Source organism: Saccopteryx leptura, chromosome 12 (assembly GCF_036850995.1).
Source record: "Saccopteryx leptura isolate mSacLep1 chromosome 12, mSacLep1_pri_phased_curated, whole genome shotgun sequence".
In the NCBI taxonomy this organism is placed as follows: Eukaryota; Metazoa; Chordata; class Mammalia; order Chiroptera; family Emballonuridae; genus Saccopteryx; species Saccopteryx leptura.
Window position 1 is genome coordinate 24434925 of NC_089514.1, and position 22931 is coordinate 24457855.

The 22931-nt window shown below is 36.5% G+C and overlaps 1 protein-coding gene across 10 annotated transcripts in view; it reads left to right on the top strand.

Annotated features, from left to right (window-relative positions):
- Window positions 1–20575, top strand: part of ETV1 (ETS variant transcription factor 1) — a 98781-nt gene extending 78206 nt beyond the window's left edge. For all 10 annotated transcript variants that reach the window (XM_066353756.1, XM_066353757.1, XM_066353758.1 and 7 more), the window contains 4 exons: window positions 1286–1356; window positions 4102–4271; window positions 9373–9474; window positions 15564–20575. In XM_066353756.1, the coding sequence (XP_066209853.1) occupies window positions 1286–1356; window positions 4102–4271; window positions 9373–9474; window positions 15564–15785 (565 nt within the window). In that variant the 3' untranslated portion in view covers window positions 15786–20575. The remainder of the gene's footprint in view (window positions 1–1285; window positions 1357–4101; window positions 4272–9372; window positions 9475–15563) is intronic.
- The last annotated feature ends 2356 nt before the right edge of the window (window positions 20576–22931 follow it).

The following is a 22931-nucleotide window of genomic DNA, read 5'->3' on the forward strand; positions in this document are numbered from 1 at the left end:
ACACATGCTTTATAGATTACTGCATCTTACTGCTCTCTACTGAAATGTATCTTTGAGGAATTTTCAGTTTTGCTTTTCAGACCTACGTCATTGCTTTAAAAATAAAATACAGTAGATATAAATGTATTTGCTTTTAAATATCCTGGATTTTACATTTTTGGACAAGTAATTAAAGATAGAAATGTACATAAGAAGACTAAACAGGGAGTTTTTATCATGGATGTGTTTATGGTAACTATGGTGGGGAAGCTTTGGTCTAATGGACTTTGATACTGGCAGAGAAAAGAATTAAAATGATTTTATCTAGATATCATCCACATTACAGTATTTCAAGAAATCTATGCATGAGTCTGGATGTAAACAATGTATGTATTTTCTGTGAGATGACTCAGATGTATCCTTCTAGGGCTGTTCTGTATAAATGATATGAATAGCAGTAAATCCCTGTGTTTAAAGGATAGTATAATGTGCTAGTAAATCCAAAACACTTGAGACCAAAATTTCTGCACAAATGCAATAGAAACTGTTGTTAATATTGTGAACCCATAATGGAGACCAATATATCTGAGAAATAAAACCGTGAATGTATGAAATTTCTTCCTGGTGATCAAAGAGAACAATTAAGTAAAGGTCTACACTCAAGGATATTTAGAGGATAAAATGAGTGTGAAAAGCTGTCATTTTATTTTGCACATTTTTCCCCCCTGTAGATTTACAGCAAATAAAGGAAAGTTAAAAATTTTTTTTTTAACTACCGTGGCTATTAGAGGTGAAAATGTGAAGAGGCTAGCCCAGATAGTTCTCCAAGGAAGAAGGGGCTAAACTTCATCTATTTCAGTTAATCAGGGCAGTAATGCAAGGCAGTTATCAGTAATTCACTTTGATTTTCCTCTCTTCTCATTGGGTAACGAAACTTGGAAGAAAATGGGAAAGGAGATGATATGTTATAAATCCTAGGTTTTAAGTGTTTATGTGAGCTCTATGTGTGCACCAGTAATTATAGCAATAGCGAACTGATATATCCCTGTGTAATAGGCACTATTCTAAATTGTATATATTAAATCAGTTTATCCTTACAACATACCTATAAGGTAGATGGTTTATTATTATTATTACCATTTTGTAGATGAGGAAACTGAGGCACAGGATTTAAATAATGTGCCCCCATCACCAAATTGAAAAATGGCAATCATTTTTCTACCTCGATTTTTGTGTTAATGTGCCTATTTTAAATCGTTTGTGAGCTTCATTTGCATCATGATTAAATGAATCTCATTTCTCCCACAGGCTGTATGTTTGAAAAGGGCCCCAGGCAATTTTATGATGACACCTGTGTTGTCCCAGAAAAATTCGATGGTAGGTTTTTCATTGTACTTCAGGTTTTGATTTTTGTAGTAGGAGTGGAGAAATGACTCTTGTCTCTCTTGAAAACAGTCAACATCCCGGCTTAAAAATTTATATGCAGGCCCTGGCCGGTTAGCTCAGTGGTAGAGCGTTGGCCTGGAGTGCGGAAGTCCCAGGTTCGATTCCCGGCCAGGGCACTCAGGAGAGGCGCTCATCTGCTTCTCCACTCCCCCCCTTCCCCTCTTCCCCTGTCTCTCTCTTCCCCTCCCGCAGCTGAGGCTCCATTGGAGCAAAAGATGGCCCAGGCGCTGGGGATGGCTCCTTGGCCTCTGCCCCAGGCGCTAGAATGGCTCTGGTTGTGACAGAACGACGCCCCAGATGGGCAGAGCATCGCCCCCTGGTGGGCGTGCCGGGTGGATCCCGGTTGGGCGCATGCGAGAGTCTGTCTGACTGCCTCCCCATTTCCAGCTTCTGAAAAATACAAAAAAAAAAAGAAAAAAAATAAAAAAAAATTTATATGCACATCCCTTATGATAGACTCAACTCTTGCTAAACCTCACCTTTTTTATAAAGTCTCTTTCCTGCCTCCATTTCCCCCCACAAAAGATCTTATTTTTATAGATATAATCAGAGTCTCTCTTGTGTGGAGCTTTGGGAAGAGTCAGACAGGGCTTTCCGTTGCCCTGCTGAGCACACGCAACTTGTTGTTGGAGATTTATTGAAAGCTGATCCCATAATTAACAAAGCAGAACAGAAAGCATGCTACTGTGGATGCACAGATGACTAATGCGCCTCTTTCCTTTTATTGTTCATGAAATGATGCATTATGGAACACCGGGCCAACCTAGTGCCCATTTGGTTGGCGATTGTTAGTCCTTCTTTTCTGTTTTTTTTTTCTGGGAAGATGTTCATACTAATGTGGCATTACTTTGTAATTGCTTAAAAGGAAGTTGGAAAAGCATTACCTATTTAATATCACTCACTGATGTAATGAAAAGGTCCTAGATGTTAGAAAGGGGTGTCACGTTAGATTGAATCTTCTTTTCTCGACAAAGGTGGGAGAAATCAGCATGTCCAAGGAAGCTTGGTAAAATTGAACAGTTAATTGACATACTGGTTCTTCAGAGTGGTCTCTATATTTCCTGCTTTGATTCTTTAACAGGAAATGAGCAAGGGCCCTCTGATTAGCTGATTGCAGGAACTTTTGGGATCATGGCCGTAATGACTTGGTGTAGGTCTCAGAAGTTTTTAATTGTCATTATTTAAAGAGCAAAGTCATGCTCAGATTGCTTCTAAATCTCTAATTAGTTGCTTGCAAACTCCTCTGTTCTTAAGGTTCCAGCGACACTTAGGCTTCTCAGAAGGGATGCTAAGTCTTGGGCAGGTCGTTTCCTTTGCTTTCCTTTAAATTACTAAATTCATTCAAGGTCACAGGGTTAAAAGTAATAGGGGTCACTTTTTTTGCTTTACTCTACAATAGATGTTAGTTTTAAGCTTTGAGTCTCAGAGGCATGAGCTGTGTTATTTTTAATAATTAATAGAACATCACAATTCTTAAAATATAACCTTTCTTTTGAGACAAAGCATAAAGCCTTTACTTCTTGAAATGACCTTTATAACTTCATTTTGTATTAGTGAGCTTAACATTTTAAGAAATCTTGGTAATCAACATGGGCATATAAGGGAGAAAAATAGCTCAAATCTATAGACAGGATTATGATATAATCTAACAGGCCAATGCCATACTAATGTTCAGAGCCACTGTCTTGATTATTTATTCTCTTTGACTTTTAAATATTCTCAATTTTATACTAAGAAAACATTTTTTGGAAGATAGTATAAGTCTTATATTTTATAGTGAATACAGAACAGGAAAAAAGAATAACAAAAAATAAATTTTTTCGTTAGACAAGGCCAGTACAATCAGTCACATTTATAGGCAGATGCAATCTAGCAATTGTAAAATTTGTCAGTGTTCAGTCTGTCTGCATAATGAAAAATTTGTAAATCTCAGAAGGAAAAACAGATAAATTAAATTGTCATTGAAATAAATATAAAGAGATACTTCCGTATTATCTTAGTTCAAAACAACATAATGATTTTTATCACCCACTGACAATAATTTTACTTTGGTTTATGTTTTTAAAGTATTGTTCTTTCTGTAACTATGTTAATAGGTCCTGGCTTCGAAGTCCCAAGGTTGCTGGCATGAGCACAGGCTCGCCAGCTTGAACGAGGGGTCACCAACTTGAGCATGGGTTCATAGACATGTCCCATGTTTGCTGGCTGTGCAAGGGGTCACTGGCTCACTTGGGCAAACCTCTCCCCCAAAGGCACATGTGAGAGGCAATCAATGAACAACTAAACTGACAAAACTAAAAGCTGATGCAGCTCATCACTCTCCTTTCCTGTCCCTCTCTCTTTGGTAAAAAAGAAAAAGGAAAGCAAAAAGGAGGGAGAGAGAGAGAGGGAGAGAGGGAGGGCAAGGGATACAAACAAAAATATAATACAGAATTTTATAAGTAAATGATATCCATTGGTTTATTCCTCACCTTTCATATAGTTGTCTGTAAGTTAGAACAGATTTCTGGTTTATATTCAACCCCCTAAGGATTTTAAATCTTTCTTTAATGGTAATATATTTCATAGATACATAGATAAATTGCTCGTGGTTTAACCATTTAACATTGATTTAATGTAAGTTTATGTAAATGTCATATTGTTAGTAATAGAAACTTAAAATTTTTAAAAATTTAGGTGACATCAAACAAGAGCCAGGAATGTACCGGGAAGGGCCCACGTATCAGCGACGGGGGTCGCTGCAGCTCTGGCAGTTTTTGGTGGCTCTTCTGGACGACCCCTCCAATTCTCACTTCATTGCCTGGACTGGCCGAGGCATGGAATTTAAACTGATTGAGCCTGAAGAGGTTGGTATAGTCGATTTCAGTTTAGGAAAATTAGATGTGTTATACAGCAACTTATGTGATTAATATGCCCAATATGTTTTGTTTTTTTTTTTAATTTTAAAACTTTAGGGAAACCTTCCAAATTAAGTGTGGGGGTTGGGAAGCATGTATACATATAAAATAAAATGAGTATATGCATGCGTGTTCCAGTTGAACACCATCCTACCAAATTGATGTTGGAGAAAATCAACCAGAGCATCATTAGCTTAAGTCTTTATTCAAGAATGCAGGGCTTGGGAAGTCTCTAACAGAGCATCTATATTTGAGATGTTTGATGGTATTTAGGGGAGAGAGAAGATGTCTCTGAGGTTCAACTATATAGTTTGGGGTGGGGAGGAATTGTTCTTGTGAATCAACAGTTGTTCTTCGGACAATCTTGATTTTGTTAAGGGGGTTGGAGAGTACTATTTAGAGACCAAAGTCTCTGTGATAGGGTTTGGGGGGAAAAAGCAGCATACAGAAGCCACACTGGGAACTTTTCACTCCTTTAGTGTTTCTTAGGAGACACAGGTCTGGTAGGAATAGTGCTTCCCTTTGATTGTTAATGACATTTGTTGTAAGTCAGCTGGCCCATGCACATTCCACTGGGAGGTAGGGGTAAAGTTTAAAACTCACCATAATGCATAAGAAATTTTAAAAAAATGAGAGGACTCTGGATAGAGATAATATGGATAAATGGAACATACATTTTACTAACTGTTCAAAGACCACTACCCCCCACAGATCCCACACCCCCCATATAAACAGAGTATTTTCCTGAAGAACTTCTCAGTTCATTTTTTTTCCAGGACTAGCTTTAGGCTTAAGGCTGCCCACCTAGGAATAGCCCACCAATAGCATTTCAGACCCAGTGTACAAAGGTGACTGTTATATGAAACGTTTGTGTCTTATTAAAAGTTTTTTCTCTGTTATCATTAAAATTGACTTAGCCAAGAACGCAATGGAAGACTTGTGGTTAAAATACTTATGTATGACTGATCATACTGGCTATAACATGTAAACACCTCGGAACGGTTGAAAAATTCAGTAAGCTATTCAGCTGATTTTGAACCTAAAGTGATTAGTTTCATATAGGCTGAACATCTACAATCTAGGCCCGTGATGGCGAACCTTTTTATAAAAACCAACCACTTTTGCAGTGCTGGTCAACCTGGTCCCATCTGCCCACTAGTGGGCGTTCCAGCTTTCATGGTGGGCCAATCATGGCGCCATTTGGTTGCTCCGCTACCATCCACCGTGCAAGCTGGAACACCCACTAGTGGGAGGGAGAGACCAGGTTGACCAGTACTGCAAAAGTGAGAGGTTTTTTATAAAAAAGGTTCGCCATCACGGACATATATTCAGTCATAATAAGATAATATGCTCCAATTTGAAAACCAGGAGATAAATTCACATATTAAGATTTAGGAGATTATCTGATACAAATACCTATTGAGAGAAGTATAGGACAGAAGAGCTGGTTAGCACAATCAAGTCTCCTCAAAGACATAACTAGTGACACTAGACGGTTAGCATAGCAACACTGGCCTTGTCCCACACCAAGCAAACAAATACAAAGGCTCAGAATATGAAAGTATCCATTATCTAGTATGGGCTAAATGTTCAGATGTTTGGATTTTGTAGTATATCCAAAGCTTAATTTGTCAAAGGAAATTAGTTTTTATGTAGATAAATACTTAAATAATATAAATGTAAGAACCACAGAAATACAAAGCACTAACAAATAGAGACTGGGAACACTTAACATAAAGTCCCTTGAAAGGTCTTTAACATAACGGGAATGTGTGCTTTTTACCTTATGAAAGATGTTAATAATCATATTAAGAGTTGGTTTATGCTATAACTGAGGACATTCTATAGGAAATTATATCAAACAGTTATTTCTCACCACATGTGATTACAATAAAGTTGAGAAGAAATGGATTTGAAATTTTTTGTTCTGTGTATTTGTCAAGTTAGGGGAAATGATTGAATTATGTCAATATTGATTCATTCAGAAGAGTAAAAATTCTTATGCAGGTGATTAAATTCTTTATATAGCAGCTGTTGACTTTTATGATGACAACGTATAAATTAAGTGGAAGACTTGACCTGACGACCATTAAGTTCCATCAAATTCAGAATTTCTGTGATTTTCTTTTAATGCAAGGAAGAAATACAATTACATCTATCCTATACAACAAACCAACCTTTAGACACCTTCTCTGTAGCCGACTCATCAAGAGTAAAAGGGCTTGGTAGTTCAGAGTCAGCAGACCATTTCCAAACGGGAACTAACTAACTGAATGGTGCTTGTGTGACAAGCACTAAATGTGTCCTAAGGCCTTTGTTCAAAACAAAACATCCCGATTTTGATTGCCGCATTGTTCACTTTTGCAATTGCTTCCATGAGGCATGACTTTGCTGTTGTTTAAATTTCATCTTTGGAAAGTGCTTGTGAAATTACTTCAGCCTGTGTGGCCTGAAGAGGATGTTCACCCTCTTCTTTCTATTACTCAGCACATCTTTGGGAGTCTATGTCAGCACACTCATGAGAGGTGGCTTGTTGGAATTACTCATGGGTTCCATTTTTTATATTTCTTCTTGCAGTTTAAAATGACACTGAGTGAGACAGCAGACCTGGGCTGATTATCTGTTCAGTGTATTTGGAAAACTCTATCAAGCAGATAATCCTTACATCTCCCTTTTTGAGATATTTACGATAATGAAATCTTATTTTTTAATCAGTCATGGATCCAAGCATAGTAAAACATCTATAGGATTCGGAGGTGAAGTTTTTGATGGTACTCAAACTCATTGAGGTAGAAGAGTCATCAGGACATCTGAGAGCCATGCCCTGATTGTTCCTATTATTTAATGTTACATAGTCAAGCATGATTTTTAAAACTAAATTGAATAGTACTAGACCTATGACATTTGACAGTAAGACTGAATGCTGTATTACCATCATCTTTTCACTCTCCTCACTAATAGCCAAAGTTTTCATCTGAAGGAGTTTTATAAGAAAATCACTGTAATTATTTCTCTCTTGGTTTTTAGTGGTGTTGGTGTGGGTCATATGTCAGGGCTGATGGACTTTCTTAGTTGGTGGGTGGTCTAACCTATCCTGGGAATGATCTGTTGTGAAGAACACTTTAACATGGGGTCTGCCTTCATCAGAATTTGATATGTATTGTTAACTATAGGCACCGTGTTGTACAGCACATTTCTAGAACTTCTTTGCAATCCATCTTGTTTAAGTTGTCTTTATCTCATAGGCATATTAGTATGTCCCATTTCCCTCAACTTTATGACAAATGTGACATTGAAACAATGGAAAATATTTTTATAGCTGTTTCAAAATGTTTACTGATACCTACAGTGCTGGGACTTAACTGGTATCCTAAAAGTTAAACTCTGATTTATAGCATTTAAAAAATCATCTTTCTCTCCTAGAGATCTCCACTATGTTGTCTTAAAGCTTATTGCAAATATATTACTTTCTAGGTGAATCTTGGTGAGTTTCTAGAAAATTATTATCTATAAGTGAATAAGTATCCAGAAGTTGATGTTTAATTTAAGGAGATATTTGTACTTTATTTCCATGTCCCGTCCAGGTTTGCATGCTGTTGAGTGGCCTTGCCTGTTAACTGATGTTCGTTGTTAGGTTCTTAAAAGGCACTTTATTTAGGATGTATAACCTTTATTTTATTTCCACTTTCCCATTTCACTGTTGCTCAGGACATTTACATTTAAATGAAGTTTATCTTTGGAAAATTAAGATGTACCCTTCACTGTGACTGTCTGCTTGGCTCTGTGGTCATGTCCCCGTTACAGCACATTTCTGTGCCCATCGAAAAGGCTACTGGTGCATATGATTAGATTATATTGTTTCTTCCTTCAGGAAATACAAAGTTGTGAGAGGTAAAATAGCAAGGGTCCGTATTTTTTAAAGAAAAACAAACAAACAAAGCCTGGAGAACAATTATTGCTAATAAAGTGCAGAGACAGAACGAGCTCTCTGAAAAGTGTTAATGTTGGAGTATATACGGGACATAACAACAACTTGAAATTTCATGGACCCAAAAGAAAGCACTAACCCTATTACACAAGGCTCTCTTGGGGTGGGCTTGGCGTGAGTGGCCGCTGCAGTTTCTGCTCAGACTAGTAGAAGTAGAAATTAGTGAGAACGTGGCTTGAGCAACACTGTTCTGTATAACGCTCTAGCCAGCCCAGGCTGGTGCTGAGCTGGGAGGATACACACACATTGAGGAAGGAGGTTTTCTTAAAGCTCCATTGAAGACACTCTCAGCCAGATAAGTTGCTCCTCCAAAACTATGTACATTATAAAGAGCTCTGATGATTTTTCACTGAATAACAAAGTGGACATTCTGCTTTAGAGATTTTAGTTGTGGACTCATATACATGGTGACCTTTTCCACTTCCTTCTTATTTTTAGTTTCCAATTACTATTCTCAAAATGAATGTTTAATTCCCCAGTTTACTATTGGCTACAATTTTATTCTGATGCTGCTGCCGGCAATAAAAATTATTTGCAGTCCAGATTATTAATTTGTATATAGTTTTCTCTGCTACACACACAATGCCATTTGTTCACTTTTTTTTTTTAAGCATCAAGTAGGATATCTTTTTTCTTTGGTTTTTCGTAATCTCAAAGAACACTTTTACAAAGAGGTCACTAAACTGCTCTTAATCTATAGTTTTAATCTGAAAACCAAGAAGGAAAAAAAAACCACAGTGTATCTCAGAATGGGAAACTTGCCTCATTTTGGTGAATTGCAGCCTGTTCATTCCAGTTGTAAACACATCCCCATATTTCCATTTAATTTTGTATCCAAAACAATGGTGACAAAGAATTCTCTTGTGATGTTTGAGAATGATTACCGCACGCCTGGTTTAAAAAGCAAACCAGGACACAGGAAATTCAGATTATGGCTTTTGCTTCTTTGATTTGGATGTGTTTTTGGAGAGGTTGGAAGCTGTTAATGAATTAGCTATAATTCATGAAATATTTTAATAAGTTACTATTTAACACTACAATATAATTCTGTTTTGATGGCAGGTGGCCCGGCGTTGGGGCATTCAGAAAAACAGGCCAGCTATGAACTATGATAAACTTAGCCGTTCCCTCCGCTATTATTATGAGAAAGGTATCATGCAAAAGGTGAGCAGCTAATACAGCATTAGAATTCATCGAAATGTTGCACATAATCTGCATGTCATACTTTAAAAGCTACATATTATTGCATTGCTGAAGCAAGGTTTTCACTCACTTTAACATACGCTTAGCTCTTGGTTTTGGTATTATAAGCCTTTTCTATTTATAAATTTATGAGCATCATAGAGAAATGTGTAAATAACATCATACGGAAAGTAGTAGACTTTCTGGAAGTTCCTATTTTGCTGCATTTGGTGAAAAAAGGTTGCTTCTGTATTAATATTTTCTGTGTTCATCCTCAGAGGTTTATATCCATCTATATTCTGAAATACTGTAGCTTTTAGAGTCTAATACTAACCAAATTCTTACTTTTTATTCCTTATTCTGATTCTTAATGCATTCACAACATTTCTTATTCTCAGTCTGAAAACATCTCTTCTTGCATGAAATCTTGCCTACTTTCATTACCAGAGAGCTTAACTTCCTAAACCATTTAGTAAAAATAAGCATTTGACCTTATTTTATTGGTAGAATGAAATTAAATGTATTTTTTTATTTCAAATAAACTTTTCTTAGTATTTCAAAGTAGATTTTTTAAAAAAGAATGAATAAAACAAATAGATTACACTTAGTACATAATATAAAATTTTTGAAGAAATGAATAGGTAAAGATAAACATATATGGGTATTTGTTATTACTACATTATCAGCCGTGCGTGTGTATACAGTTGTCTTGACTGAACTAAGTCTGCAAGTCGTCCATTGTGAACATTGCAGTTTTATAATGCATCCTTTGTTCATTTGGAAGGACATGAACATAGCAATGTATTACAGATTTGGGAATATTCTTATGTCACCATAGTTATGCCAAGAAAAACTGGACCAGTGGCTATATGAAACGTACTAGCACAGAGGAGGATAGATAGCGTTGCTGGGTTTCCTGTACCCAAGGAAATCAATGCCCCAGAGTTTGCCAGCTTACACATGAAAAATTCCAAGATCTGCCCTGGCCGGTTGGCTCAGCGGTAGAGTGTCGGCCTGGCGTGTGGGGGACCCGGGTTCGATTCCCGGCCAGGGCACATAGGAGAAGCACCCATTTGCTTCCTCACCCCCCCTCCTTCCTCTCTGTCTCTCTCTTCCCCTCCTGCAGCCAAGGCTCCATTGGAGCAAAGATGGCCCGGGCGCTGGGGATGGTTCCTTGGCCTCTGCCCCAGGCGCTAGAGTGGCTCTGGTCGCGGCAGAGTGATGCCCCGGAGGGGCAGAGCATCACCCTCTGGTGGGCAGAGCGTCGCCCCTGGTGGGCGTGCCAGGTGGATCCCGGTCGGGCACATGCAGGAGGAGTCTGTCTTACTGTCTCTCCCCGTTTCCAGCTTCAGAAAAATATAAAAAATAAAATAAAAATTAAAAAAAATAAAAAAAAATTCCAAGATCCTTAAATGATAAGGCTGAATTAAATTCTTAATTGCTTCCTATATCCCTGAATCTCACCTTCAAAATGTATAACCATTCACTATTTGCTCCTTCCATCTTCTGCATCTCAACCCAGGAGTCATTTTTCATTCTTCTCTTTCATTCACCACCTGCAGCCAAATCCATTCAGATACATCACATTCCTTTCACATCCATCACCATCTGCCCAATTCCTGCATGTCAGGTGGGCTGCACAGTAGATGTTCAGCGGTTCACCTTCTCAGCAGTAAAAGAAAATGCAATCATGTTCTAGATTTGCATGCATCTTCTCATTAGAGCATTTTGAGCAGATAGCTTGCTTCTCCTGCTAACTGGTGTATCCTCACCTCATAGACTTGTTACAATATATAAAAGACAATGATTTGAGATACTCGCATTATACTTAGAATAAAAATAAGTTGTCAACAAATGAAAGCTCTGAATGCGTTTCACACCCGGAAGCCAGTGTAAGCCAAGGCATATTAGCTTTTGTGTCTTGACCCTCTGCCCCTATAAAGGAAGCATTCACAGAGAGCCAAAACATGTGATAAGATCTCTAACTATGCCTCAACTTTTAGAAACAGCATGTGACAGGCTGTCGTGCTTAGTCTTAAATATTCTCAAGGGTGTTCAAACTTATACTCCTTTTCATAGTTACCACCGCTTCCATGTCCATATTTACTTATCCAGCTATCTTATATTTCATTTGTTTTTCTCTTATTGTAATAAGTTAATAAGGCAAGATGCTATCAGATAATCAAATAATGGCATAGATATTGAAATACAGATAAAAATGTTGCTCCTCACATTTTTCCCTTTCAGGCTATAGTTGCCAGAAGAAACTATTTGCAACTACAGTATTTATTCATCAGCTAATATAGGTTAGTTAGCATGATGCTGTATATGACAGAATTTTTCGGGTGTCATTGTATAATGGATAAAGGGTAGATAGTGACTCTGGCCGGTTTGCTCAGTGGGTAGAGCGCTGGCCCGGCATGTGGATGTCCTGGGTTCAGTCCCTTGTGAGGGCACACATGAGAAGCAACTGACTGCCTCTCCCCCCTTCCCTCTTCCCTTGCTTTCCCTCCTCCCCTCCTGCAGCCAGTGACTCATCTGGTCCAAGCATCAGCCTCAGTAGAATTATATATTTCAGTGTGTAGGATTATGTTTATATTTAAAATTTAAATCTATGTGTGTATGTGGTATATAAAAGGAAAGTAGAAAATAAAATAAAAATACCCAATTGGTTATAAACATGGGAAAAACACTGATTGTTTCAGTAGTTAGGAAGAGATAAGATACATTGGAAAATTATTTATTATACCCTCTAAAGCAGGGGTCTCAAACTCAACTCAGCATGTGGGCCGCAGAGCAAGATCACAGCCGTTCGGCGGGCCGCTAGGTCTACAAAAGGCAACTGTTACGCAACACTTTTCTCACTGCAGTTGAAAACAAAAAAAAAATCAGTACAACAAGCACAATCGTACATGCAGTTTACTCAGTGTCACAAAACGACCAGAAACTGTAGTTCGCATCACAACTGCTGTTAACTAAGCTAATATCTAGCTAGGTTGCTAGAGAAATGAAAAATACAAGTAGGCCCCTAGGCTTACTTAATTTTATCCAAAATATTTTGAACTTCGTGGATTAGACTGCGGGCTGCACAAAATTGTTCGGTAGGCCGCATGCGGCCCGCGGGCCACAAGTTTGAGACCCCTGCTCTAAAGGGAATATGTGTGTACTTCTGTTTTAAAATTTAGAAATGCCTAGAAAGGTATATACAAATGTTTTAACAGTGGTTAGTCCTGGATGATATAATGATAGATCACTATTTCTTTTGGCTTAATCTGTAATTTTTAATTTCTCCTCAGTATCCCTGTGTTACTTCTAAAAATTTGAAAGTTAATACATAATTTAAATATCTAGTCTTTTAAAGCACAGTTCAAAAGATATCATCTGTAAAATTCCAGTCCATCTGTCCTGCAGAATTCATGTTTTGTCTATCTCAGCATTGCACTTTGGGTGTACATCATGTATTCATGTATAGCATTTTCCATATTATTACTGTCTTAGTAATAATACAAGATGCAATTTACCTACATTCGTTATCAGCCCTCGTTGTAAACTCTGCAGCATTAGACATAGTCTAATAAATATAGTAATAGCCCTAAAAATGTTGATTCAGAAGAAAATGAGAAAGAGTAGTAAGTCAAGGCAAAGTCCTTAATAGATTCTATAATTTTCCTTTTTTTAAATTTTATAATCTTGTTTGTAAATTATACACTTTTATTGCCCACATGGATTTATCGAATCATTTCTACTGAAAACCAGTAGCAACAGGTTGGACAAAACGAGCTCTAGTAGCCAAAAGCAAATTCCTTTCTCTCCACAGCCTCAAACGAAACAAAGCAGGTTATTAAATGCTCTGAGATATGTAAGCCCTTTATTTTATTTTTTTTCCCTCAAATTGCTTTTAAAAGAGAAAAAAAGGAAAACTAGGATTAGTATCTTAGCTTTGCTTCTGATATTGCCTATTTTTATTTTCATGGTAATGTCACCTTTATGAACTTAATTTCCTTTCTCTAGGGACTAAAATGAATAAATTTATGCCAGGTTCCCCTGCTTGCTCTGCGGTGTACAAGCGACTTCCATCTCACTCTTACAGTCGGCTTTATTTCACACAAAAAATCGGGGAACTGAGGGCAGTTTAAGAAATATATCCAAATCCATACAAGTTCAGTATTAACTATTTTCAAACCTAAGGCTATTCAAATTATTAGGATTTTCTTACAGGGTTTCAAGCACAGGACAACTTATTCTAAATCTGAGTCCAGTTCTCTCTGGTGGTTCTGTCTGTTTTCTGAACATATACAGATAGTCCATAAACCATGTGCTCACCATTCCCTGACATCACAAAGCAACTAGCACTGCCTTTGTGATGCATAAGAACCCAGAGGTGATTAATTTTCACCCTTCTAAAATGAATGAACTCTAGATACACACACTAAAAATTTACTATCAAAGTTAATAGCGTAAGGAACTGTATCGATCCATTCACCACCCGCCACCCCGACTGAGAACCTCAGTATTCTTTATTAATGGTGGTGGTGGGGCATATTTGTTTCACTCAATTCTTTGTAATTTTCTAGAGAAGCATCACTCTTCCAAATTTAAGTTTGGAACATGTCACTCCCTACAAATTATGCTACTCCTTTATTTCAAGCAGCTGTCACATTTCTTTTGTTCATTTCCTCCTTATGCATTGTGCATTTGGAATTCCTTTCACTTTTTTGCACCTCTTACTTCAATTTAACATTTCACACACATCCTTAACTTGTCTAATGCGTCGTGCCTTCATTTTTAAAATTGATGTGCCCAGGATTATGCCGTCCCTAGATCCATCTTTCATTTAAATAAGGCCATGTATCTATTTTTCGTCTTTGATAAGAATACACAGAAGGAAAGAGAAAACAGTTCACCCTGCGAATCAGTGAATCACTAGTCCAGGCTTGTTAAGAACACAGATTTTTCTTTAAAGTGTAGAAGTTTACTTTTTTTTTTACAGTTTCACAGGTATAGTATTAAGAGGGAGACACTAGATCTTGAAGGTCCAGTTGTGTTACAAGCTAGAAGTAATATATTTTAAAACAGAAAAAAAATTCCCATGTGAGATGTCTGCATGAAATCATTGATTTTTCCTCCTCCCAACCCCCCAAAATAGCAATGTAAGTCTACATTCATATTATTTTTTTAAATGTATATTTTATTGATTTTGGAGAGAGAGAGAAAGAGACAGGAACATTGATCTGTTCCGGAATGTGCCTCAACCCAGAATCAAACCAGCAACCCCCGTGCTTCTTCGAGACAACCTCTGGGCCTCTCCCAGCAGGCACACAAGCAAGCCTGATGGTGGTGGTGCGATGGGCAGAGTGCTGACCGGGCGTGCTGAGCTCCCAGGTTCAAAATCCCAAGCTTATATGGCTTGAGCACGGGGTCACCGGCTTGAGTGTGGGGACATCGACATGATACCAAGGTTGCTGGCTTGAAGCCCAAGGTTGCTGACTTGAGCAAGGGGTCACTGACTCAGCTGGAGCCCCCTGGTCAAGGCACATATGAAAAGCAATCAATGAACAACTAAGGTGTCTCAACTACAAGTTGATGTTTCTCATCTCACTCCTTTCCTGTCTCTCCTCTCTCTCGCTAAAAAAGGAAAAAACAACAACACAAAAACAAGGAAACACCTCAGCTTTCTAGGTAAATCTGGAGTGATGTAAATATTATTCAGGGTCAACATTTTGCATTTCTCTCAATTTAACCATAATATATTCCATAAAGTAAAGAAAAAAAAATTTAATATGTATCTGCTAATACTTGGTGATTTTTTTCTTCTGTTATCCATCCTTTCTGATATCCTAAACCACGTTTCTGTTCTTTTCCTTCTCTGCCCTCCATCTGGGGTAGTGAAGGTATATGTGTGTGTTTACTGAGCTAAAATTGACACTCAACATTATGTTGTAATGCCTGGAACTACATAATATAATGATTCGCAATGTGGAAAGATTGTGCCGCGATCACCACTGTAAATCTGGTTCATATCAAGTACCGCATTCCTAACGACGGGCTTTTCTCTTCCGTGGTGTCATCAGGTGGCGGGAGAGAGATATGTCTACAAATTTGTGTGTGATCCCGAAGCCCTCTTCTCCATGGCCTTTCCCGATAACCAGCGCCCGCTGCTGAAGACGGACATGGAACGTCACATCAACGAAGAGGACACAGTGCCTCTGTCTCACTTTGACGAGAGCATGGCCTACATGCCCGAAGGGGGCTGCTGCAACCCACACCCCTACAACGAAGGCTATGTGTACTAACACGCGTGACAGTCAAGCAGGGCCTCCCACGCTTTCTCTCTTTTTTTTTGGAAGATGTAGAGAAATCTCTGAATTCTCTTCCATCTTTGTTTGACTTTTGTTGTTTGTATTTTATTTTTAAATAATAATACACGAAAAGGGGCTTTTCCTGTTGCATTATTCTATGGTCTGCCATGGACTGCGCACTTTATTTGTGGGTGGGTGGGGATAATCTAAACACTTAATCTGTGTAACAGGAAGATAATGGGTCAGCAGGTGGGAGGGAGCGGGGGAGGACTTTTTACTTCGGCGTGGGATGGGGTCCTACAGGTTTTAAGTATGACAAAGCTGTGTCATGTCTATCTGATTTCATAACAACATAAGGAAATGTTCGATTTCTCTGGGTATCTATGGTACAGTTAATTCACATTGTGTAAATATCCACTTGGAGACTGTTTGCCTTGGGCATCTTCCCCTATTACTTCTGAGTCTCTGCAAGGTGTACAAAAAAAAATCTACTGTAAATGGCAGTTTAAGTGTTAGAAATGACTGTTTTTTGCACCTCTTGTAGAAAGGTATTTAGAGAGATTGCATTTGCTGTTGTTTTTGTTTTATATATGACTCACAGAGGATGACCCCGATATGGGTAATTCTCTCTGAAATTGATTAATTACCATGGCTGTAAATGAGGGGCACAATTTTGGACTCTGGCTCCAAACTGAGTCACAGGCCAGTAGCATTATGTGTATCTGGTGCCACCTTGCTATTTAGACAGAAATCATACTGTTGTTTCAATATTTTGAAGCCCATTTCAGTTAAATAATGATAACGTCATGGTCCTTGAGATCTTCATTTAAATACTAAATCTGGAATCACAATAAAGCAAAAAATCTGTCTTTTCACTTGTTTCAGTACATAAAAACATTATTTAATCAGTAAGAATTAACTGTACTAAATCACATATTATGCTGTTCCAAAAACGGCAGGCAAGCACTCCTTTAAGAAGAATATTCAGTACACTAAATAGGTACTATAGTAATTTTTAGAGATGGTACCCATTGATATGCATTAAACCTTTTACTGCTGTGTTACGTTGATAACATATATAAATATTAGATAATGCTAATGCTTCTGCTGCTGTCTTTTCTGTAATATTCTCTTTCATGCTGAATTTACTATGACCATTTATAAGCAATGCAGTTCACTACAGATAGCATTTCAGGACAAAATAGATGACTCAAACCATTTATTGCTTAAAAAATAGCTTACGCCATGCTATGCTATAAGCAGCTTTTATGCACATTGACAAATGAAGAGTAAGCTTCAGCTTGCTAAGGGAAACTGTGGAAACTTTTGTAACTTTTGGTGAAATGGAAAATTATTTACAAACTGTCAAAAGTATATGAGGAAGTTGCTGTATGACATAGTGCTGGCACTGATATTATCCCTCATCTTGTTTTGGACACTCGTGTAAATGTGATTGGATTGTTTGAAAGAAGATTTAAAGATTTAAAGTTTCAAAGGTGATTGTTTTGTTTTTGTCTTGCATTAGGAGAAAATACTGAAAGCAGGATGTGTTGTACCATTCACCGTGGAAAAACATAAGTAAATGGTTTTATAGTATCTGAATAAGCTTGCTAAACAACACAAGCAAGCAACGTGAATTTGTTCAGTCCATCAATATCCCAGAGGAACAAATGTTTTTTAAAGAGTCTATATCAAAATGTTATAAATGAAAATCCTAAACACAAATCCGAAATCAACCTCTGAAAGCATTTCACTGAGCACAGGAAAAATTGTTGAAAAGTAATCTCCTTGCTACCCATTTTCCCACACATTCTCTAATTGAAACAATTATCGGCAAATCCACATACCATAATTGATATTACTTACGTTTAATCCTACAAAAATTCTAATTTCAACATATGTATGTAACCTGTAAGTCCCATGGTTGTTCTTATACATACATTATATATCATTATATATCATTAGGCCCATTGTGGGCTAATAAGTATGCCTTAAAAATCAGAACTATCCCCCTCCTCAGTATGCTCATGTGGCCATTTAATAAAACAGGTTTTAAAATATTTAGCTAAAGTTTTATTGGAAAGAGAACTGACATATTTGTAGAAATTGAAAGTGGGTCTTTAAATATGATCTTAATGAAAATTGTATTGAGGAGCCTGTTTTTGTTTTCTCTTTCTTTTCTTCCTTTTTATTTTAGTTTTTTAATTCTATTATTTGTCATTGGGGAAGAATTGGGCTATGAATTATCTTAAGGAATCAAAGGAAGAATTGGTTTTCATTATGTAATATTTAAGGACAAGCTATATATTTTGCTGTTTAAGGTAGTGACTCACTGAATGAAATACGGAATTGGCCAACATTAAGGATATTCGTGATACAGAAGGGTTTAAAACATCGCATTATAAACTCTTAGAAAATGTGTCTAAGGCTTTATTATTTTTTTTAAGTTCTGCTTTTATTCTACTTTTTGTTTGGTTGTGTGTTTACTTTCAGATAGATGAATAAATCTGGCAGCTGATTTCTGCAAGAATCTTGTGTTCTGAATTTCTAACTGAATTGGCTACTCGAACAGAAATTAAATCATATAACATTTTCCTTCAACTTTGTAAGAATAACTTAAAGAACTATCTGTCTAGTGTTTGCTGCCTCTTGTTGATGACATACTAATACCCAACAAATGACAGCAAAGAACACTGCATCCCAAATAATGAATGAAAAACTATTTTTAAATCTTAAGTTATGCCCATTAAAAATGCTTTAAAAAAAAAAAACCACCCCCCAAAGCTGACGGTACAGAGCAGTTTTCTCACATCAGAGTAGGATCCCGGAGGTCGTATAATTAACCTTGTCGCAGACTGGACAGGCAGACCTCGCTTTATTGCACTTCGCTTTACTGTGCTTCGCAGGTGTTGGTTTTTTGCAAACTGAAGGCGAGACCCTCCGCCAGCACAAAGAGCACGCCTTGCTTTATTGGGTCCCTGGCTTTATTACGGAGGTCTGAACGGAGCCCGCAATATCTGAGGTATGCCTGTATCAGTTTCCTGTAGATGCTGTAACCAATTACCACACGTTCACTAGCCTAAAGCAACACACATTTATCCTCTTACATTTTTAGAGATCAGAAATCCAAACTGAGGCTCAAGGGGCTGAACCCAAGGTGTCTGCTCATCTTGTTTCTTCTGAAGTTTCCAGGGCATCTTCCACTTTCAGAGGCTGCTGACATTCCTGGATCCGGGCTTCTGGCTCCATCACTTCAACCTCTACTTCTATGGCCACAATCCTTTCTCCTCTATGTAGTCAAATCTCCCTCTGACTCCCTTTTATCAGGACACCTGTGATTACATTTAGGGTCCTTCCAGGTAACACCCAATGATCTCTCATCTCGAGATCGTTAAGTTAATCATATCTTCAGAGCCCCTTTTTGCCAGATCAGTTATCATTCACAAGTTCCTGTGACCACAACATGAGTATAAATGGGGGTCCTGGGGGTGGTGCTGTTATTCAGACCACGGATGAAGGCACTGTGTAGAAAGATACCAATGGCTTTACCTGTGGACAAATGTTCTATTGACAGAGCTTTGATTAGAAACTGTTGAACAATTTATGTTTACCAGAGAGATAGCCTTACTTTACTCTGCATAAATGGTACTGAAAGCCTTCTATATTAAATGTCAGCTGTTCCTTCAAATTATCTGCTAATCACATCAAGCTTTTAGATGATTTAAGTCCCCTTCATGTAAACATGTAATGAGAGGGGAAGGAAAAGGTACAATTACAGAGTAGTAGCACATTTAATGCTGTTGTCCAAGCCAGGTTTTTAAAGTAAATTTCTTTTGGTGCTAGTATGAGTTGTTACTACACAACCTTAAAGTCCACAATGGAATTCAATTAGGTATGAGTAACACCTAGAATATCTCTTGTTATTAAAAAGAATTCTGAAATATGAGTCAACTTATCTTTATATGACAAGGAAGGAAATCTATTACCCAATATTGTAGTATTTGGCTAGATCATAGCTGTTTCTAAAATGAGCCACTTTATCAGAAGCAACATTTTCAGAGATTATAATGACAAAACATTACAGAGGAAAAGACCATTTGAATGTTTCTTATTGTATCTTAAAGAAGAAAACCTAGAACTTAAAAGAAGTGAGTGTGAGCTATTTTCCACTTATAGTTGATATGAAGGATGGGAAAAAGGTGAAAAACAACAACAGAGAAATTGGGTAAAAATAATAGAAGGAAGTTAAAAGAGGCAAGGGGAAATATTGACCAGTTGTGATAAGAATTGCATAAAAGCCAAGTTTTCATAAGGTGTCAGTTGGACATGATTCTTAAGAATTTGGCCCAATTTACTCAGAATGCAACTAGTACTTTTAGGACTTGATTTTCTTTTTATAGATAAATGATTTGTTTAGAAAGATTTATTTACAAAAAAAAATCAGTTTATGGAGAAATATAGTTTAAGAAGAGAATTTGATTAGAGTAGTGGGTGTCTTTATAGAAATATTAATAATTTTAGAATGTTCTATTAAAAGTATATATAGGATAGCTATGGTTTATGAATTCATCTGTAAGATAGGGTGTGGGGTTTTTTTGTTTTTGTTTTTTTGTTGTTTTTTGCATATAGGTTCTAATCTTATTCCAGTCTAAACTTATATTTGTTTCTATGGGAAATATTTTTAATTCACTTGGATGTATTAAAATTATGGTTTGAGAAAACATGCTATGAAATTTATGTAATTATAGCAAAATAAATATGCTCAAAATTTAAATCTAAAATAAAAGCCCAGAAATGGAAAATATTGGACTATCGTGATCACTCTGGTAGATGGCACATTTTAAAACTGATGAATGTAGTCTAAATTTTTTACTTGCTTCAATCATCTGAAACATCGTAACCACTTAATTTATGATCAAGGCTCTTGAGTAATGTCTTCACTGCTCTCAATTCCCAGGTATCATTCTCATTTTGGTAAAGGTCCCAGGACACCTGATAACACTTCTATGTTCTAATCCCTTTAAATACTTAAGGAAGAAATTTTGGTAAAGGAACTATCTAAATTATTTCAGTGACTCCCATATGCCAGCTGATAGAACGTATTGACTTTGTTTGAGAAGCTGAGGCGGATGGACAACCAGAACATCATTGTGTGGATGTCTCGTGATCACGGGCAAACTAATAAACCCTACTTTTGTGTATACTGGACCTAGCCTCTTTCTAGTTTTAGATTTTTATAAACCAAAAGTATGTAACAATGACTCACATTTTGCTTAAAGTCTGACTTAAAAAATATATTTTGTTAACCATTCTGAATAGTGTTTATAGAAAATCTGCGGGGGAAATGAAGTACTATTTAAAAACTGCAGAATCAAACCATGGTACATACATGTGTCTATAGTTCTTCATCTTAAGTCTTGAAGAATTTAGAAATCAAAATGATTGAAATGCCATTTTGTTTTTTCTCTTGGAGAAAGATACAGCTTAATGATTCTGGAAAAGATATATGTCCTGATCAAATTCTTCAGAAAGTTGTACAGACTGCCCTCACGACTTACACTGTTTGACGTGACTTCCAAAAGTAGCAAATTCCCCAGAAAACTTTCAAAGCATGGTAGATCACAAGCCACATGATTGAGAAGATAACAACAGATGGATTTTTAACGTAAAACTGAAAGCTTAAAAATTACTTTATAAAGAAATCTTAATTTTTAAAAATGATCATATTGCTGCAAAGTCAACAGTGACATCTTATGCCCCTTTTAGTTTTCTGTATAGCCAGTAAAGCGATTTGTCCTATAGAAAGTTTTATGTAAATTTAATAGCAGAAGAAAAATGTGGGGAAAAATGGTAATGCATGTGACACTTTTTAAACTGTAAAATCTATCCTATTAATATTGATAATACAGAAATATTTTACTTTATACTTAAAATTACTTGTAAATATTAAATTATTTAAATGTATCCTATTTTAAAAATATAGTAAATATATATAACCTAAAAATTGCCATTTTAATCATAAGTATACAGTTCAGTAGCATTAATTACATTCACAATGTTGTGCAACCATAACCATTATGTCTAACACACTTAGATTACCGTATTCCTAAAGTATTATTTAAAGTGCTATAGGAGATACTTTCATATATTAAAATTAGAAATGTAAAATAAGAACTTTATGTTTTCCAGTAATTCACATTACTTGTGGTTTCTTTATTAACGGTTGACCTTGATTTTATAGTGTAGTTTAATAGTTTTATTTAAGAAAAATAAACATTATGTATAAACACTATTTCCACAAAGCCCCAGTGATTGTTGTAGGGAAAAAATTAATTTTGGTAATTATTTATTGAACGTTTTAAAAATAATTCAGTTATTTAAATATATTAACAAATAAAAATGCCCCTTAAAACAAGCTATGTCAGTTAGCTGATCTTTTGCACTCATATTTATTTAGTTTCAATGGAGAAATTTTGTTAATGTGTCATAAAGACAAACACAGAAGCTATGCTTAAACGGTGGTAATTTCAGATAACCTCTATGGAGAAAATTTCTAAACAGAAACATGCTAGGTTTAATAACAGTATTTAATTAATGTGAAATTAGGTTGTAAAGATATATTGGGCAACTCCCCACCACCCACTCACCATATTTTAGTGTAAAACCTAAGAACTTCCTAAATTAAAAACAAACCAAATATTTTTTGTGACTTTTCAAATCTCTTATAGGTTCCTTTCAAAGTCTGTTCCTTGAAATACGGTACTTAATCACATACAGATCAAGGTGCCTTTGTTAGAATCATTCACTTATGGAATAAACTTTTGGTTTATTATTGAAAAGGCAGCGTCTAAAAAGGTAAGTTTCTGTTATTTTTTTCTCAGATAAAAAATACCAGGCCCAAATGTGATACATTCCGAATTTGTTTGTTGAATTTTACGTATTTGTCTCATGAAGAGCTGGTTTTGCAGATATAAATATGGAATGGTACAGATAACCCTTAAAATTGTCATTTTATTTCACTTGCTTCCATCTGAAATTCAGTATCAAAAATATTATGAAATAGAATCAATTGGGGAAAAAAAGACTTCTCCAGAATTTACCGTTTGGTTTTTTTTTTTAAAAAATGTGATCACATAGAAA